Below are 27,939 nucleotides of genomic sequence, written 5' to 3'. Positions count from 1 at the left end.
TTTTCAAAATCAACCGGTTTTAATTTCCACCGATCACTAAATCGATTCATTTTTTCCATGATATAAAATTTGAATTTACGCCTCAAACAAATGCAGCCTACAAAGGAAAAGGGGAGCAAAACAGCCTGAAAACAAAAATAAAAAAAGACAACAAAACAAAAGCAGGAAAATTTACACTATGGTATAACTCATACAGGGAATACAAGAATGAAACAGAGGGATAATTCGCAACCTGTGTAAGGGCTAAGAAGAACACAAGGAAGTTCTTTGCTTCACGAGTAATTGCTTTAGTTTCTTAATTAACTGAGGATTGGAACACATGTAATCCACAAATGACTCCCTCAAGTCTTGCAGCACCCTTCTATTGTCGTCACTGGAACTGTGATTGAGTAATTTAGAGAATAAGCTCCTCCAGAGATCAACGTTCCAGTACCTGAAAGCCAATCGTTTTAAGCAGGATGAAGAGATTAAAAAAAAAAAAGTGAGCTAGTGAGCTACAAGACAAGGATGAAAGCACAGTACCGCCTCAAAGACGATTTGGGTTGATAGAGATATGTTCCATCTGGAGAGACCTTTTTTTCTATAGCCATGTATGTCCCATGTAGCATCATATGCACGATGACACAGAGGCCATAAGTGTCAACCTGGTGAAAGAAAACAACTAAGAGTCAGACAAACGAAACTGAGATAGACGTGCTTTTATTAACAGAGATATACTAGAAAATGTGGTGACTAGCCTGAAATTTCCATGGCCTATTCTCTTGCATTTCAGCACATCTGAAGCCAGACGTCCGACAGTCTCCCTGGAACTCTGTACCTTCAGGAAAGAGGCTTAGGTCTATTCCTCTTCCCCAGTCTACAAGGCAAAGACCCTACATGAAATGCAATGACCTATCAGACACTTTCTTAAACAAGATATCAGTCTGTCAATCTCTAATGCAACAAGAATTGACCTGATTACGCCAGGGACCGGTTCGATTGCGGAACCCATCCTCTGTAAGATCATCACTATCAAAGAACAGAAGAATAAGATATCATATTAATTATTTATAGAAAGCAAATAACAGGATGACTGGGGAACTTGAGAATTTCCCCTTCAGGTGGTGTGTAACCAACTTTGTCTTTATTGGGAAGAACGACATAACTACTATTAAGGATGCCAAATTCCAAGAGACGGCATGATTAGAAAGAGTTTATGTTTGGACTTTGGAGTCTCAATATCAGAAGGAAATAGGGATATTTGATCATTAATAATGGACTGAGGATGATTATACTAGAACTATTATTATTGTTATTTTTTATGAGCATTATGTGAAAAGTACTGATGCTAAACTAGGAAGGCTGCGTTTGGCAACAATGCAAACAAGTGTGAATGCAAATATGAGAGTGTAAAACGGTCCATATAAATTGCAACGTTGGGTTAGTTTTTGTCGGCAAATTAAGAAAGACAGGATTTGCGGCAAATTAAGAAAGATATGATTTGAGATTTGAACAAATTTAGGAAAGATTAGATTTGAATAAATTTAGGAAAGTCAGATCCTAGGATTAAGGGAAAGATTTAGTCAATCCCTGATTGACAGAAATTATAGGGGTTTGTCTCTCTTATCTTTTCTTATTTAAGGTGTATGCTCATATATGTTTTGAATTATCAATAAAGAAAATCTTCTTCTTTTCTCCCTCTGTATTTCGCAACATGGTATCAGAATCATAGGGTTCGATCATGAATTTTAAGGCCGCCATGATTGGCTCAGGTTCAGCATCTTCGGATGCTACCATTGGTGTGACGTCTTCGAAGGGAGGTATTCAGCCTACGGCTATTTCTCTGTCTGAGAATTCCCTTCAAATTACCATTCACAAACTGAATGGAAAAAATTATCTTGAGTGGTCTCAGTCCGTGCGGTTGGTGATTGACAGCAAAGGGAAACTTGGCTACTTGAATGGCGAAGTGAAACCACCAGCCACTGATGATCCAAAGTACAGGCAGTGGCGTTCTGAAAACTCTATGGTTATCGCTTGGTTGATCAACTCTATGGATCCGGTGGTTGGAAAACCATTCATGTTTCTGCCGACTGCTCACAATGTGTGGGAAGGTGTTAGGGAAACTTATTCAGATTTGGACAATCATTCACAACTGTTCAAACTGAATACCCGAATGTGGAAGATGCAGCAAGGTGAACGTGAAGTAACAACCTATTATAATGAGATGATGGCTGTTTGGCAGGAGTTGGATTTATTTGAAGAAGAAGAATGGGAAAGTCCCAGTGACAGTGCTCGGTACAAAAAGAAGATAGAAAAAGGCCAGGTGTTTGTCTTCTTGGCTGGTTTGAACAAAGAACTCAATGAGGTCTGGGGACGTATCTTAGGACGAAAGCCCTTGCCTACTATAAGAGAGGTTTTTTCAGAAGTGAGTAGAGAAGAAGCATGGCGGCAAGTGATGTTAAAGAATGTTAGTGAAACAAAAACAGAGAATGAAGGGTCCGCTCTTGTGGCCCGAGGTGCAGACTTAGACGGAGATAAATGAGGAGGAAAGCAGAGGCCTTGGTGTGATCATTGTAGAAAGCCATGGCATACTCGGGAAACCTGTTGGAAGCTGCATGGGAAACCGGCGGGTTGGAAGAAAAAATCAGGCAATGACAACAAGTCAGGGGGAGATGTCCGCGCACTTCAAATAAGCAACTCGGATCCAGGGCAGCGGTCATCCTCAGAGTCTCTTCCTTTCACAAAGGAACAAATAGAGCACTTATATAAAATGTTTCAATCTCAATCGTTAAGAAACTCTAACCCATCTTGTCCTCTAGCTCAGTCAGGTAATTTCTTCACTGCAGCCATTGCTTGTACCAAATCTAATGGCTCCTAGAAACTAGATTCAGGTGCCACTGATCATATGACCGGCACTTCGCAATTCTTTTCCTCATATTCACCCTGTGCAGGGAATCAAAAGGTTAAGATTGCAGATGGTTCCTTTGCTACTGTTGCTGGGAAAGGAACTGTACCTATTTCTCCTTCTCTAAACCTCAAAGATGCTCTGCATGTTCCTAACCTATCATACAATCTCTTATCAGTCAGCAAACTTACCCTTGATCATAACTGTCAAGTTAATTTTTGGTCTTCTTGTTGTGAATTTTAGGATTTAACCTCGGGGAAGATGATTGGGGGTGCTAAACAGGATGGTGACCTCTACCTCTTTAATAAAGGATCTACCTTTGGAAGGCAAGACCAACAGACTTGTTTCAGCTCTATCTCTGTTTCTAGTGACAGTGAAGTTTTGTTATGGATCGATTAGGTCATCCTAGCTTTCAATATTTAAAGCATCTATTTCCCAAGTTATTCATGAATAAAAATCATTCAGTTTTCAAGTGTGAATCTTGTGAATTAGCAAAACATCATCGTGCTATTTTTCAGTCTCAACCATATAAAAAATCAAAACCATTTACCATGATTCACAGTGATGTTTGGGGCCCTTCTAGAGTAACAACTCTTTCTAGAAAACGTTGGTTCATTACTTTTATTGATGATCATACTAGGGTAACTTGGGTTTTCCTTTTAAAAGAGAAATCTAATGCTGAAATTGTGTTCAAAAATTTCTATAACATGGTTCAAATACAATTTCAGACTCAAATTAAAATTTTTTGAAGTGATAATGGAAAAGAATTTTTTAACAATGTATTAGGGAATTTTTTTGCTAAGAAAGGAATTGTACACCAAAGTTCGTGTAATAATACACCTCAACAAAATGGGGTGGCTGAAAGGAAAAACAAACATCTCCTTGAAGTTGTTAGAGCCCTAAGTTTTCAAACTAAGCTTCCTAAGTATCTTTGGGGAGAAGTCATTTTAACAGCCACTTATTTGATTAACAGAATGCCTACACGAATTTTGGATTTTAAAACACCCATACAGGTTTTCATTGACTGTTTTCCAAACTCTCGACTAGTGACAAACATTCCCTTAAAAATTTTTGGAAGTGTGGCCTTTGTTCATAACCATAATCCTAAACGTTCAAAACTTGATCCAAAAGCACATAAATGTATTTTTGTAGGCTATCCCACTAATCAGAGAGGGTACAAATGCTTTGATCCAGTTTTGAAAATGATGTTTGTGACTATGTATGTCACATTCTTTGAAGGAACCCCGTACTACAGCAACTCCCATCTTTAGGGGGAGAGCAACACTAGTGAAGATGGTTTTTTAGATGGTTCTGATTTAATGTTTGAATTTATCCATAATGATGTTCCTCACAACCAGTCACCAAAAGAAAGCGAGGCAGAAAATACAAAATTAGTGGAAACAAATGAATTAAATATTGAAAATGAACAACCTTTGGTGATGCCATCTCAAAATGAAAAAGCTGAAACAACAGAGATGCTTGCGAAACAGTATAAAGGCCTTGCATATTCAAGGGAATATCTAGCACAGAAAAGGAGAGGCACTATTCCACAGCATCAACAAGAATCTAATCTAAGGTTGGATCGTGAAACTCATGATAATTCTCCAAAAATCCCTGAAAATATTCCTCCAGGTAATTCTAATTCTTCCAGTCAGCTTGATCTTCCCATTGCTCTCAAGAAGGGTGTTAGGTATTGCACAAAACATCCTCTGTCAAATTTTATATCTTACAAAAATATTTCACCTTCATATTGTACCTTTATTTCACAACTATCTAGTGTATCCATTCCTAACAGTATCCAAGAGGCTCTAAATGTTCCTGAGTGGAAAGAAGCTGTTTTTGAGGAGATGAGAGCTTTGGAAAAGAATGCTACTTGGGAGAAAGTGGACCTGCCGGATGGAAAGACAGTTGTGGTTGTAAATGGGTGTTCACTCTGAAGTACAACTCAGATGGATCCTTGGAGAGATACAAGGCTCGCCTAGTAGCGAAAGGCTTTACTTAGACATATGGAGTAGACTACTCTGAGACCTTTTCTCCAGTGGCAAAGCTAAATACAGTTCGAGTACTCTTATCTGTTGCAGCTAATCTTGATTGGCCACTGAATCAGCTGGATGTGAAGAATGCCTTTTTGAATGGAGACTTGGAAGAAGAAGTATATATGGAGCCTCCACCTGGTTTCACTGAGAAGTTTGGAACTAATGTATGCAAGATAAAAAAATCTCTATATGGACTTAAACAGTCTCCCAGAGCCTGGTTTGAAAGATTCACAAGGTTCGTCAAAATTCAAGGATATAGTCAAGGACAATCTGATCATACTCTTTTCACAAAAAGATCCACCAAAGACAAGGTTTCGGTTCTGATTGTCTATGTTGATGACATACTCTTGACTGGAGATGATATTGAAGAGATGAGCAGACTAAAGCAGAGCCTAGCCAAGGAATTCAAGATTAAAGACTTAGGCCAGCTAAGGTACTTTCTTGGAATGGAAGTGGCAAGATCAAAGAAGAGCATTGTGGTTTCGCAATGAAAATATATTCTAGATCTCTTAAAAGAAACTGGAATGAGTGGATGCAAACCTTCAGACACTCCGATAGAAGTTAATACTAAACTTGGAGAAGTTAAAGATGGGGTTCCAGTAGATACAAGAAGATACCAAAGGCTGGTAGGAAGATTGATTTACTTGTCACATACACGTCCTGATATTGCCTTCGCCATGAGCATGGTAAGTCAATTTATGCACTCCCCGTACGAAGAACATCTTGAAGTTGTGTATCGAATTCTTAAGTACCTAAAAGGCACACCAGGAAAATGACTCTTCTTCAAGAAAAATGAGAAGAGGGGTTGAGGTGTACACAAATGCGGACCGGGCAGGCTCAATCACTGATAGAAGGTCAACTTCGAGGTACTGCACATTTCTTTGGGGCAATTTAATTACTTGGAGAAGCAAGAAGCAAAGTGTAGTTGCTAGAAGTAGTGCTGAGGCTGAATTCAGATCAATGGCTCAAGGAGTGTATGAGGTTCTTTGGCTAAAGAGGGTGCTGGCAGATCTCAAGATACCAGTGAACTTTCCTATGAAACTGTATTGTGATAACAAGGCAGCTATCAGCATTGCTCATAATCCGGTTCTACATGACAAGACTAAACATGTTAAGATTGACAGACACTTTATAAAGGAGAAGCTCGAAGAAGGAAAAATCTGCACTCCGTTTGTACCAACCACACAGCAAGTTGCAGATATTTTAACTAAGGGCTTGTTGAGACAGCCATTTGAACTTCAAGTTAGCAAGTTGGGCATGATAGATATCTTTGCACCAACTTGAGGGAGAGTGTCGGAAAATTAAGAAAAACAGGATTTGCGGAAAATTAAGAAAGATATGATTTGAGATTTGAACAAATTTAGGAAAGATTAGATTTGAATAAATTTAGGAAAGTCAGATCCTAGGATTAAGGGAAAGATTTAGTCAATCCCTGATTGAGAGAAATTCTAGGGGTTTGTCTCTCCTATCTTTTCTTATTTAAGGTGTATGCACAATATGTTTTGAATTATCAATAAAGAAAATCTTCTTCTTTTCTCCCTCTGTATTTCGCAACAGTTTTACACTGACAAATTTACCTTCTTACCAAACAGACTTTTAGCTGTAATGGATGCAAACAAAAATTCCAATAAAGCATATGCCTTTTTTATCAAAAGACCACTTGAATGAAAATTTACTTCTTTTTTTATTGATGTACTTTTACATCTTATTATCAATGTAAATATGCATTGGAAAATGTGTTTTCTGTCATTTGTCAGTGCATAAATGTAATGTTTCCAAACATAGGCAAAAGTGAACCAGAGTGCAAATTTACCCTGAACCGGGATTTACACTCCATTTGCATTGTTTCCAAACACAGCCGAAGGGACAGCCATCTTATTACACTTCAAATTTCAATATTATAAAGCTAGGTAACTGATAAATACACTGGAATAAGCAAGAATAGGCAATGTTAATGATGATGAATAATTAAAGGACCCACTAATCTGTCTTCTTAAGATTTTACACGGGACCAAGGCATTTGCTAGTAACCTGTAGTCTAGGTCAGTTGGCACCTCACCCGTATAGGGGCCAAAGCCACATTATAATAAATAATATAATATAGTAATAAATATAAGCAACAAGCAATTTGAGAACTAACTTGACCCACACAAGAGTTGACACCTGATACATGTCTAGCATCAGGGACAGTCAGGCTGCAAATTACACCAGCATTTGGTATATTTGAATGGAACACTTCTGTTCCACGAACAAAAATTCCAACTTCTTTTTCAGATTTCAGAACACAAACACTCCAAATGTTCTGTAATGTACAGAAGCACACAGGCACCAGTGCATCCTCGACAACCAGAGAAGTTTGGACCATATGCCAATGAGTTTTAAAAGGAGTAAATAAAGGAAGGCTAAACAGAAGTTAGCCCAAATGGATTAATTTTGAGATCCATTTTAGTTCAAACACATGTAATTTGCAATATATTGATTGCCATTTTTACTCTCTCAAACACATAATGCTTTATTCCTCTTTTTTTCTGCTGCAATCAAACACACAACGTTAAACAGCCTAAGAAGTTAGCATATGTAAATCAATTCAACAGTGCCAGGAGAACTACATGGTTATAGCATGTCATGCAGAAAACTCAATATCAAGAAATAACAAAACAACCAACTGGTTAGGACTTGGGACCAAGGTGCAAAATATCAGAACATACCAGTGTGTATCATACAATACATATTGGTTTTTGAACCCACTGAAATGCAATTTAAAAGGATTGGGGGATCTAGGTTCAATCATTAGATCCTCTCTTGCCTTACCTAATTCTGAAATGTTAGGATGAAAAAAGAAAAAAAAAAGAGTATTGAAGCTTTATAATGCACAAAATGCAATTTTTGCATTTCATGTATTGATACTTTGAAACTTGGTTGGGACAAACCAAATGGACACTGTTAAATTGCTTCAAATGAATTATTCAAATTCATACAAGTGGGTGATAGGATATATGCAGCCATACTGCTATAGAGTACTATAGCAGGCGAATGGCATTATTTCCTGTTTTATTTCACACTATGAACAAATTTTACCCTGGTAAGATCTTCATTACCTGGAATAGCGCATAAGCAAATTATCCGGCTTGAAGTCACCATGAATTATATTGACACTGTGAAGAGTCTCCAGCATGTGAAGCATTTCTATGGTGTAATAAATGCATAACACTTCTTCCATATTCTGGCCAACCACCAGATATGAATTTATAGCATCCTGCACAAGATATTCATGCAAAGATGAGTTCAATTGCAAGATATAACTGATCAAATCAACAAATGTAAAATGGGATTCACCTACCTGAAGTGTTCCATGGGATAAATAGTCACAGACTAATATACTATAGTCAGAATAGATATGCACCTTGTGAGAAAAACCAAAGCTTAATCTCTGAAAAAAAAAATGAGAGGTCATAAATAAACAACATTTTCTAACAATCAAGGTCTTCATGATTAATGAGAATGTCAAAAATTAGGCAATTAGCATACTTCCTCATCAGTGATACGCTTGTCCAGTTGACGATACATGTAGAACTCCCAGGGGAAAGGAGGTTTTTGTATCTGCCACAATTCAAAAGATAATGACAGTTAAACCTGAATTACATGATATCTGGGTGACTGGGTGTAGCCAAGATAAAATGACCATAGAGATCACAATGACCTTCAAAGCAACAACTTCATCAGGATTACTGTTAACATATGCTTTGAATACTTGAGCAAATCCACCTTGACCTGCGCAGCCTTTGATCTGGTACTTCTTTCCACCTTGATCACAACAATGACAAATGAAAATTTGTAATTACACAAGATAAATATACACATAGATGTGTATATCACTCTTTAGAGAATTAAACATTAAATAACCCAAAGCTCTTACTATTTCAACACAAAATAGAAGAGGAAATTTGGAGAATTTGCTTGAAGCCTATGGATGTAAGGTGGATGATGTTAACAAAATAACATGAATTCAGTTATATGACTAAACATTGAAACAGGTTACTCCTTTCAATTGAAACAAAATTACAATGAGTAGAGATAGTTTGAGGTAGTCAAACCTAAGCGGCTAATGGGAATTACATTAAAACCTTGAAAATCAACTCAAAACTAGAAGTGGACCCTAATCCATACATATTAACAAGATTGATTCATGAAAATATCCCAGACAGAAAGCAAGAGATATTAACACTGAACATTTGATCAGAAAGGGTGTATAGTCGATAACTTCACAAAAATGAACTGTGAAAACAAAGAATTCTGCCTTATGCTTTGATCAAAACTGAGAAAAAAATAGAGGAGAAAAAAGATGCAAAAAGAATTGAAACTAGGTAGACTATAATTAGTGTTGCCAGACTTGGACCTGACTGGGGCCTGACCAGGAACCTGCAGACAAAATGTCTTTTAGGTTGTCTAGTTCTTAGAAATGTTGACTTGATCAAACCTACGCTGAATACATGTGTTTATATCCATTATAACCTATAACTTATTGTTTTAAGATTATTTTGATGTAAAATAGCTCTAAAATATAATGTAGGCCAATGTTCTTTTTTTTTTGTATTTCTTATTTCTAACATTTTCTATTTAAGTGAATCAAACAGTCCAAGTGGACAGTCAGCCAGTTCAACTCATGACATGGTGACCAAAATGGTTTTGTTTTTAGTCCAACTCATGCTCTGGGACAGTTCTAATCTATCTCTCCGTCACTCTCTCAAAGTCTCGGTCTTGTTCAACTTCTTGATGTTCTTCAAGCATGCAGACAGCAGACTTGGTTGTTCTCTCTGGTTAGTTTTCTTCTAGTGAGGGGCCATTACTTGGTGTAATGGTAAAATCTCAAGGCTGACAAATGTGAGAATACAGGTTCAACTCTGAGAGCGCATCCACTTTGTGCGGAAGAAAAAGTGCAAATGTTAGGACTATATCCAGTCTACCCCTCCCAAGACCCCAGATAGCTGGGACCAACATTGAATAATGGCCTTTAATTAGCTTTTAAAAGATATAAAATAATTAAATATTAAAGAATATAATTAGCAATCCAACTTCAGCTTCAGCTATTTCCTAATATTGTTTCATCATCATCATCACCCATACCTTATCCCAACCGTATGGGGTTGGCTACATGAATCCTGTTTTACCAATCCGTTCTATTCAAATCCATATCCACTGTTAAATTATTAGTGCTTAAATCATTTTTCCTAATAATATATGCTGATATGTATATATAATTAAGGGGGAAAGGGATGTATTGATTAAGAAGCCCTTATGCACATTACACTTACACATGATGAAGACATTCAAGTACCATGAATAGAATCACCCTTCCAAAAAGGAGTACATCACATGTGAATGAAAGAAAGAAGTGGAAAAAAAAAGAGCAATACCTATCTCAATGATCTTATTCCTTGAGGAGTTTTGCAAAGAAGATAAGGGCACCTTTCCTGGATATGTTTTAGTACTTAAATGGTATCCCTGAAACAAGTATCAATCATGGCTAAAAGAACACCTAGAGTTATCAAAGTAAACCAACCACTACCATTAACCAAGGAGTCTCACATTGTACTTCGACATTTGAGGATTTATCTTCCTCACTAGATCTTTAATGGTGGAAATCAACCAAGGGTTTATAGAATCCTTTCCAAGCTCAACAGCTGCACTAAGATCACTCTACAAAAGAAAATGCATGACATCAATCATCTAACTCCCAAAAATATAAGCATCAACCAACCAATACTAGATCAAGGTCACTCTTCAAAAAAAAAAACACACAACTAATACTAGAAATACAGTAAGAAGTTCAGAAAGGCATCAAATAAATTACAATGATTTTCTCGGGTGTATTTCAGCTTAAACCATATATTTCTTAGCTGACAACAAGTTAGGCTTCCCAGCCAAATAGTTTTACACTATTAGTTCGTATGTGTGTTTATGTGTGTGCAAAGGTTCATAAAAGGAGAGTAATGAAAATTGATGGTGCGCAATCCGGTCACTCCTAGCTGGCACTTGCGTGGCTCCTAAAGGGTACCAGAGATGAAGAAGAAGAAGAATCCCCGGGGGTTTGCCCGGCGGGAACACTCCGACGCTTAAGTTAGTATTATGTGGAAGAAGCAAGGAGAAGGTGAAGGCTAAGAGTGCAGATAGCGCGAGTGATCAAAAGATCCCTCGTTCTTTGAGAATAGGCTCCTTATAACAGAACTCCGTTGAATCAGGCCCATTGGCCTCTGACAGGGCAAGTATAACCGCCACTGTCAGCCTGCCGCAGCCGTTACAAGCAAGGCTGAGGTGGCACGTGCGGGGCCGTCATTGCAGGGTACGTGCTTGTCAGGTGTAAGGCACCCTCTAAAGGTGGCAGGCACGACGCTGTCTGACGAAGGACATGGTTGTTGTCCCCAGATTTGTCAGGTACGGTGGTCGGGCAGGAGATCTTCCTGCGATATGCCGAATTACTCTTTCACGAGTTACTCTGTGTCGGGCTATCCCGTAAGCGGCGAGCTGCCTGTGGCAAGCTATGGTTGCTGTCCCCGAATTACTCTTTCACGAGTTCCTGTCTGGGATAGCCTGAGGTCCACTGGTGGGGCTCGGATATTAGGAGAGGTCAGGGGGCCCCGAGCTCGGAGGCAGCTCGGGGTGCCTTAGCCCCGGGGAGGAGGCACAGGCTAGGCGGATCCCGGCGAGTAGTCTATCCCGCCGAGTTGCCGGACTGAACTCGGTGTGACTTTCCCATTGAGTTGCGGTTGTGCCTGTTGTGCTGTCACGCTAAGTCATCGCTTGAACAAGGTCACGCCCACGTGTACCCGTGCTACGAGGTCGAGCCAAATCACCCTCCATCAATTGCCCCCCACTCCCTGCGTTGGCGGTGTTGACCCAGCACGGGGAGTTCATGTTGCACCGGGTGGATTTGGCTTCGGCACTCATGCCGCTTCGTCACGCGTTTCGCCCAACTGGACCGGTCTAGTTCCCGGCTCAGTCAAAAGGAACCCGGGTCGCGTTCAGCATACGCACAGACGTCACACGGTTTGGACTTCGCAAACGCGAAAAAACGCACTAAACTGATTTCACCTCAAGGAACCCGTAGCCGGTTTTTCTGAAAGCCGTTGGATCGCCTTGATCGTGACCGTTAATGCTCGAGCGCAGCGGCTATAAATAGTGGGGGACCCTTGGCCATTTTTTTGCCACAAAGTCTCCAGCGTCAGAGTTGAGCTCGCGTCTGAGGTTCCCAGCTCGGGTCTTTTAGCTCGGTTTGTTCCCCTAGTTCAGTTCGCGTTTCTTGTGGTGAGTCTCCGAACTTCTTTTTCTTTTTCCGAATATTCTTTCCTTTTCGCCTTGTAATGTCGTCTAGCGTAGATGTAGATAGCCTCATCGACGAGCCCGAGGTGGGTACCTCGGCTTAGGGTGGCTCCTCTGCCGCCCAGCCATCCGATGTACGGGCGGCTTCGGGTCATCTGGCATCCACCTCCCACCGAGGTCGGGTGCCAGATCAGTTTGGCCCTTCCACCATGACCCCAAAGAGGCTCCAGAACCTCATACAGAGGTTCAACCTCCCTGGGCAATATTCATACAGTCTTCCTACCGGCAACTTCCCATGGGAGCACGGTCCTGACGAGATCGTGGTCTTCAAGGAGCAATTGATAGCCGGACTCCAACTTCCTCTTCACCCCCTGATTGTTGAGGTGCTGGTGCACTTTAACATCACTTTGGACCAACTTCACCCAAACTCCATACGGAATGTGGTGGGGACCATTTCCCTTTGTTTTGACCGATCTCTTTCCATTGACCTGGACGTTATCAGTACAATCTTGGCCATAAAGAAGAGTGCTTCGGGCACTCTCCCCGGGCACAGACGGTCTTACTATCTGTCTCCCCACCCGGGTTTCAAATTCATGCACAAGCTCCCGAGTAAAGTCCCAGCCTGGAAGCGGGACTATTACGTAGTTCGGAGCAGCATGGGGTGGCCCTTCCCTATTGACTGGAGGGTGGCCGTTCAAGACCCCGATGTCATCCTAGATGGGAAGACCAAGAAGGCACTCCATTCGCTGGCTCGGCTCGAGTTAAATTACAAAGACTTCACAGCCGAGGAGAAGCTCATCTAGGCCGGCTTGAGCCGGTTTCCTTCACTTCGGCTTTTTGTCCACATATTTACTTCGGGATTACTAACGTCGAGCTTCACTGCAGGTCCCATGGAGGTGAAGAAGATTGACGGCCAGAGGCTATTTCGCCAAATGAAGATAAAGAAGTGTGTGGCCAAGAAGGCACGCGTCGAGTTTCCGCCGGCCTCTGCCGAGGCTCAGCCTTCACAGGCTCCGGTTCCGGAGCCCGAGCTCCCTGGCGTTCAGCCCATCATCAATCTGGAGGAGGACATGGCGCCTCAGGGACCTAAGACAACGGCAGAGCCCACCACTGAGCCTGCCGAGACAGCTGCTAGGGGTGCTACCGAAGCTTGAGGTGCAGGGCCTTAAGAAGGCCAAAGGAAAGCTAGAGCGCGAGGTGGAGTTCCTCCGAGCTGACATCAAGGAGAAGACAGAAATCTTTGAGGACTCCCTCCAGGGGACCAAGGTGCAGGCTGTTATTGATTACGTCCAGTTGTCGAAATTTGACGACGTGATGACTGAGGCCTACCGCAAGGGCTTCAAGCTCAGCCAGTGGCTGATCAGGCACCTCTACCCCGATCTGGACACAAGCACTATCACCACTTCCCGGATCACCGATGACATAGTGCGTCAGTCGGCGGATGATCCGAACTCTGAGGGCGAAGGTGCCGACAACGAAGCAGAGGCTGCTGGCCCAGTTACTGCCCCCGAAGAGGTCCCTGGCAAAGACAACGAGCCTCCAAAATAGCTTGGTCCTTGTATTTGCAATCTCAATCTCCTTTCTTTTTCTTGTACCAAAACTTTTGTAATGAAATTTTCATAATGAGAAGTTCACTTTGCTAAACGCTTGTGTAATTTCCTTTACTTGCTGAAGTGGTTATTTTATTCTGAACTGTTAGGCTATCAGGCTAATTACCCGAAGTGAGGGTTCCTCAACTGTCGTGACCCCGAACCGTACTCCAATACTCAGTAGGGGTAGCCCTACGCGCACCGAGGTGAGTAACATAGTAGGGTACATGCCCGACCTGTTTGCACCCGAGGTGGGCTTATACATTACAAGGTTCGTGCCCCTGCCTGCGCCTTAGGAATTACAAGTACTTAGCCTATGCCGATGAGGTGACTAGACTTTATATGGTGTCGAGGTCTCTCATTAGCCCGGCATCTTAGTCCTTAGGTTGGAGGAGCGGCTTATAGTCCGTTCTCCTGGAGTCCGCCTGTGCCAAAGAGGCAACAGGGTCTTATAGTGCCGAGACCATGTTAGCTCGGCATTTTGGCCCTTAGGCTCGGGGAGTGGCTCGTAGCCTACTCAGTTGTTACAGATAGTATTGTCTTAAGTTGACAATATTCCATGCCTGAGGTACCTGTTTACCTTCGAGGGTCTCGAGCTCGTATGTTCCTTCCCCGAGCACTCGTTTCACTCGGTAAGGTCCTTCCCAGTTGGACCCGAGCTTGCCAGCGCCGGGCTCAGGTACCATAACTTTACGAAGGACCAGGTCGCCAACGCGGAGGTTCCGCTTCTTGACCCTGGCGTTATGGTACCAAGCTACTCTCTGCTGGTAAGCTGCAGTCCTGATGTACGCGAGGTCCCTTACTTTGTTGAGTAGATCAAGGTTGGTACGCAGCTCATCTTCGTTCGTCTGGTCACTGTATGCTTCCAGTCGCAGCGTAGGTACTTCGATTTTTGCCGGGATAACTGCTTCGGTGCCGTAGGTGAGGTTGAAGGGAGTTTCTCCCGTGGCGGTCTTTTCCGTGGTTCGGTAAGCCCATAGAACACTAGGTAGCTCGTCTGCCCACAATCCTTTAGCTCAATCCAACCGTGCCTTCAGTCTGCGGAGGATGGCTCTGTTTGTGACCTTTGTCTGACCGTTTGCTTGAGGGTGTGCAACTGAAGTAAAATTATGTCGGATTCCCATGTCTTGGCACCAATTTTGGAATTTGATGTCCTCGAACTGCTTGCTGTTGTCAGAGATCAGTACCCGAGGTAACCCAAAGCGGCACACAATGTTCTTCCAAAAGAAGTTTTGGACGTTCCGAGCTGTGATCGTTACAAGGGGGTTCGGCTTCTACCCACTTGGTGAATTATCCACTACTACCACTAAGAATTTCCTCTGGCCTGCTGCTGGCAGGAACGGTCCAAGTATGTCGATGCCCCATTGCGCAAAAGGCCACGGGCTGGTGAGATACTTGAGGTCGGCAGCAGGTTGGTGGTGAATATTGGCGTGCTTCTGGCATTTGTCACATTTTCTAACAAGCTCAATGGCATCTGCCTTCATTGTTGGCCAATAATACCCCTGTCGAAGTGCCTTTTGGGCAAGGGCCCTGCCCCCCAAGTGTCCGCCACACAGACCCTCATGAGTGTCGCAAAGTACGAGCTCAGCTTCAGTAGGTCGCAAGCAACGCAGGTAGGGGAGCGTGTAGGATATCCGGTATAGCCGTTCGTCTATCATGACGTATTTGGTTGCCTGGTGCTGCATCCTTCTAGCTGCATTGCGATCTACAGGGAGGGTCCCGTGTAGCAAGAAGCTCGCGAGCGGGTCAATCCAGCTCGACTCTGCTTGAACGACGAGAGCAACCTCCTCTGCCCCCCCCTCCCGAGAATGCTAGGCCAAGGCAGGTCCTCTATGTACACGGTTCTCATGGTGATGTCGTTGGTGCTGGCTAATCTAGACAGGGCGTCGGCCTCAGCGTTCTCCGACCTCGGGATTTGCCTGATGAAGTGTGACTGGAAGTTGAGCAGGGCCTTTCTGACTTTGGCTAAGTAGGCGACCATGGTTGGCTCACGAGCTTCGTACTCGCCAGTGACCTAGTTGACCACGAGCTGGGAGTCGCTACAGATAACAATATGCTTGGCTTTTACTTCTCTGGCTAGAACTAGTCCAGCTATCAACGCCTCGTATTCCGCTTCATTGTTAGATGTCGCAAACTCGAAGCGTAGCACGTACTCCAATTTCGTGCCATTTGGGCCGTGCAGGAATATTCTGGCTCCGCTGCCCTGTTGGTTCGAGGAGCCATCTACGTGAAGGATCCAGGGCTCCTCATCCCAGCTCGCGCTTGGCCTAACTAGGAGAGATGCCACACTGGCTGCTACCTCACGGGGCTCGGACTGAACCGGCCTGGGAGCTTCGGGCTCACCCGAACTGGGGACCTCGTGCTCAACCGACCTGGGAACTTCGTTGCTGAATATGCATTCGGCAATGAAATCTGCTAAGGCTTGGGCCTTAATGGCAGTTCGCGGCTTGTACTGGAGGTCGTACTCGCTGAGCTCAACAGCCCACTTCGTCAGCCGACCAGAGACCTCGGGCTTAAGTAAGACATGCCTCAGAGGTTTGTCGGTGAGGACGATAACAGTATGAGCTTGGAAGTACGGGCGGAGCTTCCGAGTTGCAATTATCAGTGCGTATGCTAACTTTTCTATCTCAGGTTATCTCATCTCTGCTCCTTGTAATACTTTACTAACATAATAGATGGGTCGTTGGACCCGATCTACTTCCTTTATTAGTACCGAACTGACCACTTCGTCGCTCGCCGAGAGGTACAGTTCTAAAACAGCGCCCTCCTCGGGTCGAGTTAAGATCAGCACACTAGCGAGGTATTTCTTGAGCTCATCAAACGCGAGCTGGCAGTCTTGGGTCCATTCGAACCCTTTGCTCTCAATTGCCTAAAAGAATGGCAGGCAACGGTCAGCCGACTTGGACATGAAGCGGCTTAGAGCGGCTATGCGACCATTCAATCTCTAAACCTCCTTCAACTTTCGGGGTGGTCTCATATCTAAGATGGCCTTAATCTTATCCGAGTTGGCCTCAATGCCGCGCCGGTTAACGATGTACCCTAGGAATTTACCCGAGGTAACACCGAAGACACACTTGTTTGGATTCAACTACATATTAAACTTATGCAAAATTTCAAAAACAGAATGCAAATCTTGAATTAATTCATGCGAAAATTGGGTTTTGATGACCATGTCGTCTACATAACAACTTTTCTGCCAATTAATGGCTCGAACAATTTATTTACAAGCCTTTGAAAGGTCACCCCTGCGTTTTTCAACCCGAAGGGCATAACCTTGTAACAGTATAGACCGAACTCTGTGATAAAGGCGGTCTTTTCTTCGTCCGTCGGGTCCATCTTGATTTGGTTATAGCCCGAATAGACGTCTAAGAAACTTAGCAACTCGTGCCCTGAGGTCGCGTCCACCAAGCGGTCGATTCTGGGGAGCAGTCGTCCTATTATGGCGTTGTATGGGGAGGGGGTCGCGACCACCAAGAATTCGTGGTCTGACTACGCAGGGCCATGTGCCGACTTCAATAGGTACTGTTACTTTCCCAAGGGGCCTGACCTCTTCTCCGCTGAAGCCCACCAAAGGAGTGTTCGCAGGCCTCAAGTCACTTCCCTGCAACTGAAGCTGGTCGAACGCGGCTTTGAAGAGAACATCTTCCGAGCTGCCTGAGTCAACGAGTACATACCTGACCTCGAAGTCGTTGATCCTCAGCTTTATCACAAGCGCGTCGTCGTGGGGGTAGAGGACCCCTCGCGCATCGTCTTCTGTGAAGAAAATTGGTTCTTCTGTCTTCGTCCGCTTCAGAGGATTCTGTTCTTCCCGAGCAGCTTGACGAACTGACGTCCGAGCTGCTGCTGAAGTACAACCCGCAACGATCGAGCCTCCCGCTATCACGTGGATGGTGCCCCGAACCGGCCTCTCTTCCGGAGGCTGCCTCTGCGACTGTTCGGCCGGCCTGCTGCTGGACTCGGGAGCATACTTACCGTGCTCCCCTCGCCAACCTGTTTTATTATTATCATTATTATTATTTTGTACAAAGTTCCTTAAATATCCGCGACAGATGAACTCCTCTATCTCGTCGCGGAGGTTCTTACAATTTTCAGTACTGTGACCGTGATCTCTGTGAAAACTACAGTACAAGTTCTTATTTCTCTCGTTGGGAATCCCCCTCAGACGGGGTGGCCACTTCACATACGGGGCGTCCTTGATCGCCATCAGGACTTCGGCCCGCTTCGCGTTCAGTGGGGTGTAATTAGTTCGGTCCGCTACAGGGGCTCGAAACGACTGACCCTGCTTTGCCCCCCGAGCTACATCTTTCTTCTTTCGGCTGTCCCCTTGGCTGGAAGGCTCTCCTTTTCTTTTCCTCTTCTCGGGCGCGCCCTCGCCCTTCTGGTTGATCTCTTCTTCCGTGGCTATAAACCTGTCCGCGAGCTTAAGGAATTCGGTTATGGTCGCAGGTTGGTTGACGACCATGTGCCATTTGAACTCTTTGTGTCACGCCTTTCTTGGCTGCTGCAAGGCGCACAGCGGGGTCCAGGCGCAGTATCTGCATGCACACATCGTTGAACCGCTTGATATAGCCCCAGATGGACTCTCCCTCTCTCTGTACTATGTTGAGGAGGCTTTCCTCAATTCGCGAGCACCGCTTGCTAGTGACAAAGTGGGACGTGAAGGCCTGCGCGAACCGCGCCCAACTTCTTATCGATCCGGGTGCCAAATTCCGATACCACGCGCGGGCCACTCCTCTGAAAGTGGTGGAGAAGGCCACGCACATGCACGATTCACTGGCTCTCGCCAGGTGCATCTGCGACTAAAAGGCGTCTACGTGGTCATTTGGGTCAAACGACCCGTCATACTTGTCGAGAGGGGGGAGCTTGAAGTCTTTAGGCATTGGAACTGCCAGGAGCTCGGGAGACAAGGGGGATGGAACTGAAAGGAGGGGAGCCTTGGCTTTGCCCGAGCTTACCTCTTCTCTGCCTCCGAGCTCAGGCAGGTTGTGGGTGGCAGATCGGCGAGCTCAGCGGCGACGTCTCTGCTTCTTGGCGGGCTCCACATTCGTGCTGCTCACCTCCGTGCTGTCAGGAATGGTTTGTGTAGGAAGTAGCTCGGGTCGCTAGTGATGGCTGCGGACAGAGGGATCCTGCTTGGAGTCTATAGCCAGGATCTCAAACCGGTTCTCCAGGAGCAGGGTTTCGAACTTCAACTGCCGAGGTGATGTAGACCTGGCGAGCTGGGGTCCTCCCGACTTGACCGCCCGCGGCGAGACCAGGGTGGCCGGTCTTTCTTGTCTGCCGCGGGAGGAGGCCTGGCTCTTAGGAGGGTTTTGGGAGGCTTCTCCTTGGCGAGAAGGGCTTCATCCTGGCAGCGAGACCTAGCTAGCTGTGAGGCTGGATGCCAAGGAGGAAGTTGCAGCTGCTGAAGCTGAGGTTGAGGCAGCTGAGGGAATTGTTACTGGTAGTGGTACTGGGAGACGTGGTGCAGCACTTGCTGCTGGTAAAGCTGGTGTTGCTGGAGCTGCTGCACGTGGGCTTGCATGGCCCGCATACACTGCATCAAATCGTCGAGCTGGTTCTGGTTGGTCGCCAGAGGGATGACCGTCGGTTCAGCGAAGGTCATTTCAACAGAGGGAGGAAGGGGAACACCCACAGGCGTCGTTGCTCGCAGCATGTTCAGGCTGGGGACTCCGTCCACCGAGAGGGGAATGGTGAACTACCCAATGCAGACCGTGGGAGCCTAGGGTTGTTCCCTGGCGTTATCCATCTCCATGCTACGTTTGGCATTGCTTGAGGAAGCCATGAGTGTTGAGTTTTCAGAAAAGAAAGAACTGTGAAGGTTTAGAGGAAGGTTTTTAGAAGCGGTTCCCACAGACGGCGCCAAATGATGGTGCACAATCCGGTCACTCCTAGCTGGCACTTGCGTGGCTCCCGAAGGGTACCTAAGATGAAGAAGAAGAAGAATCCCTGGGGGCTTGCCCGACGGGAACACTCCGACGCTTAAGTTAGTATTCTGTGGAAGAAGCAAGGAGAAGGTGAAGGCTAAGAGTGCAGATAGCGCGAGTGATCAAAAGATCCCTCGTTCTTTGAGAATAGGCTCCTTATAACAGAACTCCGTTGAATCAGGCCCATTGGCCTCTGACAGGGCAGGTATAACCGCCACTGTCAGCCTGCCGCAGCCGTTACAAGCAAGGCTGAGGTGGCACGTGCGGGGCCGTCATTGCAGGGTACGTGCTTGTCAGGTGTAAGGCACCCTCTAAAGGTGGCAGGCACGACGCTGTCTGACGAGGGACATGGCTGCTGTCCCCAGATTTGTCGGGTACGGTGGTCGGGCAGGAGATCTTCCTGCGATCTGCCGAATTACTCTTTCACGAGTTACTCTGTGCCGGGCTATCCCGTAAGCGGCGAGCTGCCTGTGGAAAGCTATGCCGAGCTATCTGACCCGAGGTGTCTTCACCTCGGGGCATCTAGAGGTGGGTCGATGTGTTCCTGTCTGGGAGTGGCCTGAGGTCCACTAGTGGGGCTCGGATATTAGGAGAGGTCAGGGGGCCCCGAGCTCGGAGGCAGCTTGGGGTGCCTTAGCCCCGGGGAGGAGGCGCGGGCTAGGCAGCTCCCGACGAGTAGTCTATCCCGCCGAGTTGCTGGACTGAACTCGGTGTGACTTTCCCATCGAGTTGCGGTTGTGCCTACTGTGCTGTCACGCTAAGTCATCGCTTGAACAAGGTCACACCCACATGTACCCGTGCTACGAGGTCAGGCCAAATCACCCTCCATCAAAAATAAATAAGAAGATAGTACTAGGATGGGTGACCTCCTGGGAAGTCCTCATGTTGCACCCCAACTTTTTTATTTTAAGCATCAAAAAAATCAAAACAAATTAGAAGATGATGATTTGTGAAGTAACTCAACACATGTCTAGGTGTCTTATGTTTTCGAGAATTGGGACACATCTCTCAATGGTAGCAGGTAGCAGCACCAATAGGTATCTGTCTATCCGAGCACCCGGGTTTCTAGGTCCACCAACTTTGAACCTAACGATAATTAGATCCAACTTGGATCCATTTAAATTAGACAAGATAAAGGAAATAAAATAAATCTACATTTCCCCACTGCACATATTTGAATAATACAAACATGATAACAACACTTAAATGAGAGATGCTTATAAGGCTACAAGCAAGTTAGGATATTGCCCAATATACAACTACCATTCATATTTGTTTACTTATTTATCCTTCTATGGGTTATTGCAATTTGTGTAGATCTGAGGATATTGTCCATGAATTGTCTCTTTTCAAGATTTACAAGAAATGAGCTCATGATAAAAATCTCCCACCTTTTTGTTGTTTTCCTTATTCAAGTCCTGAAAGTACCATCAGTGAGTATTGACGGTAGCACATTGATCCTTAGGAATACATCAAAATGGTTTTATTACTATTATTTAATTCAAGGTGTACATGTTGATCCTATCACAACAGTTTTATTGTGACTATAGATTAAAATGTTTAGGGAGAAGAAGAGAGATCTTCACATGGTATCTGTTGATCTAGAGAAAACATATTATAAAGTCACAAAAAAGATAATACGGTATGTTTTGGAAAAGGAGTACCGAATAGGTATTTGGACCTAATTAGGACATGTTGAAGCTGCAACAACCAACGTTAAAACACCTGTAAGAGGCATTAAACTTTCTAGTTACAATGGGGCTTCACCAACTCTCAGTACTTAGCCCTTATTTGTTTGTATTAGTTATGGATGAATTGACTAAGCATATTCAGAAGGTTCAATGCTGTATGTTGTTCGTTGATCCGAAGAGGGATTAAATGCAAAATTAGACTTATGCTCGTACAATAAGCTAGCAACTATTAGCTTGAAAGTTTTCTGTAATGGCAATTCATTTAAGCAGGGAGGCAGGGAACAGAAGATGTAGGAAGTGTTTATTTACAAAACCCTGATTCAAATGGTAAAGCCTTACCTCTTACCTCTCAACCAATAAAAAGAAAAGAGAGAAAGAAAAACATGAGTTCGAGCATACCTCCTGAATCGAGCAGGTATTCACTATTTCAGACATTCGATTGAGGAATAATTTGTAGGCCTTCTTCAGGCGCTCGATCGGTTTAGCATTCCTAGCACCATAAACAACTTCCTAAGTTATAAAATTAAGGCAAAAAACACACAAGTGAAAAGGAAAAACAGGGAATTTTGAAGGAAAATTAAAAAAAAAAAAAAAAAAAAACCTCGAAATGCCCAGTTTATAAACACCATGCGCCTCTAGCAAGTTTCCCCTTGACTCTAGTAACAGAGCATAGGATTCATAGAGTAGGGAATGAGTGAGACAAATCCTGTATTCCTCCATTGTTCTGAAAACTCTCTCAAGGTCATCAACGGTATCCATCTGTGGCAGAAAAGCGAGCAAATTAACTCGTGATTGAGAACAATTACATGCAAGTTTCCACTAAGAAGTTATTTACGGAGGGAATTTACATATAGAAGCCATATCTTCAGAAATCGAATGTCATTCCGGTATCTATCATCATCCCTGAATTTCACAATGCAGTCCTTTAGAAGATTTTCAGTCTCTGTACTGGAGTTCAAACTATCAAGTCCCTTCTTAACCGACCTGGATCAAACAAACACCAGCTCCAATTAAACAAACAAATGTTAAAGAAAGAATTAAAAGCAGACAATCTCCACCGAGGCAGATTCACAGAGTGCGGAGAAGGAACCGCTACCAAAGCCATGGCAAGAGTGGATCATCGACAGAGGCATTGTCTTCCGAGTTCCTGAAAATGGCTACCATGTTCGTGATCGCTGATTCTGCAGACGCGATGTCTACTCACAGACAACAGAGACAAGCGAGAGCGGGAGGAGAGAGGAGAGAGAGGGGTTTGAATTGGGTGGAGCGGACGAGACGGGATCTCCTGAAAGCAAAAAATCGTGTACACACGTAGAGCACGGCATCCAATTGTACATGGAGAATATCTCCCCATGAATTTAAAATGCAGATATGAAGATATTCTCAATGTGCGGACAGATTCCGTTCTCTCAGGTGCTCGGACCGGACGAGTTGAGTTGCGGCTCGTTCGCTTATTCAAATTTTCAAATCAATGATAGTACAATGACGAGAATAGCCTTCCGATTACACCATTCTGACATAAATATCGAATACGTCGTTGGCTACCAAAGTATGTGGTCAAATGAATTTCATTGGTGAGTTATTACCGTCGATCTTCTGGGACGGATTCTGTTCAAACTTAAAGCATGATAATCCAGCCGCATATTAAGAATATTTACCCATGGATTTAACATAAGGGCTGGATGCTATGCGACCAGAGTTTGAGTTGAGTTTTTATTTGCAGAGATTTAGACTCCGATTTAGTTGGTTTAAAAGTTAAGGTGATCAGACGGTAGAAACGAAACGTTAGAATTGTCTTCACAAAACAACGAATTTTTTTTTTATGGATATGGACCAGTTCCGAGTTCCAATTAACATATGGTTGATATCATCTAGATGCTTTCCTAGGTTAAGGATCTTATCCAAGACTCGTTGGTTTGTGTGTATTTGTGAACATGGGCCTAGACCTGTTCATGGGCCGGGTAGCCCAATGGCCCGGCCCAAACCAGCCCGCGCCCCGATTGGGCTTGGTCATGTAATTAGGTCCGCGGGCCTGACCTCGGGCCTAATACAGTAAGCTCGACTGTGTTTCGGGCCGGGTTCAGGATTTGTCAAAAAAACTCGGGCCAACTCAGCATTATATATTTTATAAAATATATAATATGTATTTTATATATTATATAAAATATATAAATAATATAATATTTATTGAAATATATATTTATAATTTAATATATACATTTTTTATTCTTTTCTTTATAATCTCTCTCTCTCTCTCTCTCTCTCTATTCAGCCGCTTCAGCAGTAGTAACAGTATGGGCTAAATTTCGGGCTCGGGCCCAGGCCCGGGCTTCGGGCTTTTTATGAGGGCCGGGCTTAGGCCCAAGTTGTAGGCCCGATGGTCGGGCCGGGCTCGGGCACGGGCCTTAGAAAAATCTATTAATACAGAGTGAAAGCCCGGCCCGACCCATGAACAGGTCTAGTTGAGCCCAACCCAAAGACTTGGACCTCAGGCTCAAATAAGGCTTAAGATTGGTTAGTCATTTCTAGGGGTGATGATGGGCCTGGCCGGGCTTTGCATCTATTATAAGGGCTATAACCTGGGCCGAGTCTGAAACATAAGTCTGGGCCTAGGCCAGGCCTGATTACGAACACATTTTGGCTACTGATTCCCAAGTTAAATGGTCTAACCGTCCAGTTTGAACAGAATGCCTATTCTGATTTAAAAGTAAAAAAAATAAAAAAATAATTAAAATAAAAATCGGCCCAAAACCGTTGTTTGGGTCGACGGTTTGACTGCCTAAGTCAGTGAGTCGCTGACAAAATCAATGGTTTTTGGCCCAAGAACAGTTTTAAGGTAAAACAGAACTAGTTACCTGACTTGTTCCTAGGTCAACCGGCCCAATCATCTGGTTTTCAATATACATATATATATATATATATATATATATATATATATATTTAATTTTATATATTATAACATAAAATAACGTTTATATATTTATACACTATGTATACATTACATATAATAAAATGTGTAGGTTGGGCTTGAACACAAAACCTAGGCCAAGCCTGAAATTTTCAGGCCAGGCTGAAATGATGAACCCTACATATGTTCATTCAGGTTGGTAGGGTTTGAAGGTTCTCTTTGTCCATACTTCGAACTACTACATTTCATTGAGATTATGATCTAGGTTAGAAATAGAACAAAAGAAAATCCCAATATTTAGAGAACCGGACCAGGCATCAACCTGGTAAAAGTAGAGGTTCACGGGTCAGAGGTCTGACCGAGGTTGGAGTACAACTTATTTATTTTAGGGTAAAATATAAAAAGCTCCCCTAAGATTTCTGAAAATCTTAAAAACCTCCCTTACACTTCATTTTAATAAAAACATCCCCTTTAGTTTTAAAAAATTTTACAGTTACCTCCCTTCCATCATTGTCCCATACAGAAAACATTGGTCTAATTCATTGATTTTTTTTTTTTTTGAAAATATCCATATTACTCTTATTTCTATCAATTCAGATGAAAATTTACCAAGGTCATGTTTGGCCTCGTTTCATGGGAGTGTTCCTCACATTCCCAACGTTCTTACAAAAGGGAAACACATTTGGCGTCACATTTTAAGTGGGAACAGCTTCTTTTGGAGTGGGAATGACACATTTTAGAGTGACCATGACGTTACTCTGCAAGAACGAAAAACTTGGGAACACACAATCCCCCACGTGTTGGTCGAGGCAAATTCGTGATTTTGCATATTTGGACATAAGAAAGCCCTAATCGAAACTGAGTGGGGTTTCTTCCTTCTTCCTACCGCCGTAGACTCCCAAGCTTTCTCTCACAAAGCCTAATTCACCTAAGTTTTTCTTGCAATCGTTCATTCAAGATTTTCCACTATTTTAATAATATTCATGTTATTATGAGCATTCATCAGTTCTCATAGTCATCAGCTTTGTGTGTTCTTAGTGATTGGTTTGAGTTAAAAACCCCATCACCACTGTTTTTTTTTTTTTCATTTCGTTAAAAATCTACAAGAAACAAAAACAGAACCGTCATATTTGGATGGGTTTCTATCATATATGGGCAACTTTTGTGGTTTAATATCAATAAAATAATATAATTAAAAATTTTTAAAAATAGATTAAATTTTTAAAAATAATATCAATAAAGGGCAAAAACACTGTTCATCATCTTCTTCTTACCCCTTGTTTATCAAAGCTGCTGCCCGCCACCACCCACCACCGCTGCCTCCGCCCACCTCTGCCTCTGGCAACGTTGCCGGAGGTGGCGGCGGCGGCGCTGGTGGTTTCTTTGTCCAACGCTGCCACCTCCGCTCACCTTTGCCTCCGCCTCCGGTAACATCGTTGGAGATGGGTGGAGATAGAGGTGACGGCGGCGATGGGTAGAGGAATGACCACCAGCGTTGCCGCCACCACCTCCGGCAACGTTGCCGGAGGTGGAGGCGGCAGTGGATGGCGGTGGTAGACGACGGCTCTGGTAAACAAATGGCAAGAAGAAGAAGATGAACAATATTTTTGCCCTTTATTGATATTATTTTTAAAAAATTAACCTATTTTTAATTTTTTTAAATATATTACTTTTATTGATATTAAACCCCAAAAGTTGCCCTTATATACTATTACCCCTATTTGGACTTACTGCTCTGAATGTTGGTCTGAATTATTTATAAATGATCTGAGGACTCACAATTTGAGAAAGGACATGGTCCTCTATCCTCAATAGAGTGGAATAGCGAATCGGGATCTATGTAGCCAACCATGTGTAGTTGGTCTCTGCGGATGTTTTCGATCAGCAATAGAAGCAAAGATGGTGTGGGGAACCATGGTATTCTCACTGACCTAACAATAGAAGGTACATACATCAATATAGTAAGAGTAGCTGATATGGTCTGACCAACCCCACAAATAAAATTGAACCCTCCCAAATCCCTCTCTCAAAAAGCTATTTAAAAGAGAAGTGGCAGGACTGAAAATTGAATTTAGTTGGTAACTTGGCATTACCAATTTATTTTGAACAAATAAAGACTTCTCTGACTTGTGTATTAGGTGGTCATAACTCAAATGGCTGCCAAATTCATGTATATTGCATGTTTGCATTGGAGGTACTTTGAAGATGTTGCCTTCAATGAACTCATTTGAGATTTGGGATGGTTCAGTTGTATTGTTGCCTATGATCTATGATCTGTTGACATTGATTTATTCAGGCCTGTAAGTAAGGAAAGAATTCATGGATGGGGTTAATCATTTTAGAGGGTAGAATTAATTTACACATTTTTGTTTTTAGAACTGAAAAGGCTGGTTTTAGGGTTAGTCTATTAATTCTAGTGATAGATATTGGGCCTTTTGTCTCATGGTTAATGATGTAATTACAACATTAATATAACAACAGAAATTGGGGCGGCAGTTAGAGATTGAAAGTGCTCTTCGATCTCAATGAGCTTTCAGCCCTATTTTCCAACTTCTCTTCTCCTTCTATCCTAATCCAAATGAGTCTTTCTAACTATTTAGGTCAATATTGGAGTTGCTTTTTTATTTGTTTAGTTGTGAAAGGATTAGTATAATGTTATTGGAGTTACTTTATGAATTAGAATCCTTCTTTGGTTGTTTCTTTGGGTTATGTATAAGGTTTTCTTATTTTGAAGCAGTTAAAACTTAAAAATTGTTTTTGAGGATTGTAACAATGCTTTGTATGTGTATGGATTTGAAAAACTAATCTTAAGATTCAACAGTGTATCCTAACATTGTTTTTATTTCTTTAGAATAGAAATTTGCTCCTGAGGAACAAATTGCCAAACACTATTGTTATTCCCCAAGAACCAGAAATTTCATTCTTGTTTTGGAATAGGAATTTCCCCAGGAACAGGCAGGAACAATTCCAAACAGGACCTAAAATACTCCAAAAAAACTTAATCTTTAACTAAAAAAATTTCCCAAGTAAGATTAAAAAGAGTAAAATAATTTCATTTTATAAACTCATTATGATTAAGTGAAGTCTAAAAGGACAAATTTGGCATTTTGATCATATTGAAAGATTCCTAATAAGTAATAAGGGCAATTGGGTAACTTCAAAGTCTCTATTATGGAGACAATAATGCTTTTTTATTGGTAATGAACTGAGACAAAAAAAAAAATTGTAGGGAGGTAAGTGCAGGTTTTTTCAAAACTATAGGGGAGGTATTTGTTAAAATGGAATCTTAGAAGAGGTTTTATGAGTGTCAGAACCCTCGGGGAGGTTTTTATATTTTACCCTTTATTTTATATCAATTTTATATCTAATTTATATATTTTCTTTTTATTACACATATGATATCTTTAATATGAATGCTATCTTGTATTCTGTTTTATGTTGATAGCTTGTTCTTCCTAGATGAAACAATCTCTATACTTGATTTATATATATTTTAGTTTATTCATACATACATGCACACACACACACACACATATATATATTAAGGTTATTTTATTAATAAAGAGATATTAAGAGAGATTTTTGGA

At 42.9% G+C, this 27,939-nt stretch overlaps 1 protein-coding gene across 3 annotated transcripts; it reads right to left on the bottom strand.

Annotated features, from left to right (window-relative positions):
* On the bottom strand, positions 1-22,724 carry LOC104608191 (protein kinase and Mad3-BUB1-I domain-containing protein). 3 transcript variants are annotated; one of them, XM_088894268.1, is made up of 15 exons: positions 22,541-22,724; positions 22,293-22,428; positions 22,046-22,203; positions 21,844-21,934; positions 10,507-10,617; positions 10,335-10,422; positions 8,621-8,724; positions 8,449-8,520; positions 8,261-8,350; positions 8,019-8,176; positions 954-1,008; positions 738-872; positions 523-644; positions 233-433; positions 1-125 (listed from the first exon to the last, which is right to left on the bottom strand). In XM_088894268.1, exons 1-14 carry the CDS (start codon positions 22,606-22,608, stop codon positions 244-246), a joined length of 1,578 nt encoding a protein of 525 aa, XP_088750394.1. In that variant the 5' UTR covers positions 22,609-22,724; the 3' UTR covers positions 1-125; positions 233-243. The 3 variants fall into 3 exon arrangements, with proteins under 3 accessions (XP_088750394.1, XP_088750395.1, XP_010272398.1); XM_088894269.1 differs by having other exon boundaries at positions 1-97; XM_010274096.3 differs by having other exon boundaries at positions 1-433; positions 22,541-22,723.
* Between the last annotated feature and the right edge of the window lie 5,215 nt (positions 22,725-27,939).

Source organism: Nelumbo nucifera, chromosome 1 (assembly GCF_055504915.1).
Source record: "Nelumbo nucifera cultivar China Antique chromosome 1, China Antique-T2T, whole genome shotgun sequence".
In the NCBI taxonomy this organism is placed as follows: Eukaryota; Viridiplantae; Streptophyta; class Magnoliopsida; order Proteales; family Nelumbonaceae; genus Nelumbo; species Nelumbo nucifera.
This window is presented reverse-complemented; position numbering and strand designations above follow the sequence as displayed.

Excerpts from the sequence above, each read along its gene's own strand:
- LOC104608191 (XM_088894268.1), bottom strand. The coding sequence starts at position 22,608 with ATGGTAGCCATTTTCAGGAACTCGGAAGACAATGCCTCTGTCGATGAT. Across the intron at positions 10,618-21,843 it reads ATACCTGCTCGATTCAGGAG|AGTGATCTTAGTGCAGCTGT; the intron begins GTATGCTCGAAC and ends TTTCTTTTGTAG. Across the intron at positions 8,177-8,260 it reads TATCCCATGGAACACTTCAG|GATGCTATAAATTCATATCT; the intron begins GTAGGTGAATCC and ends TATCTTGTGCAG.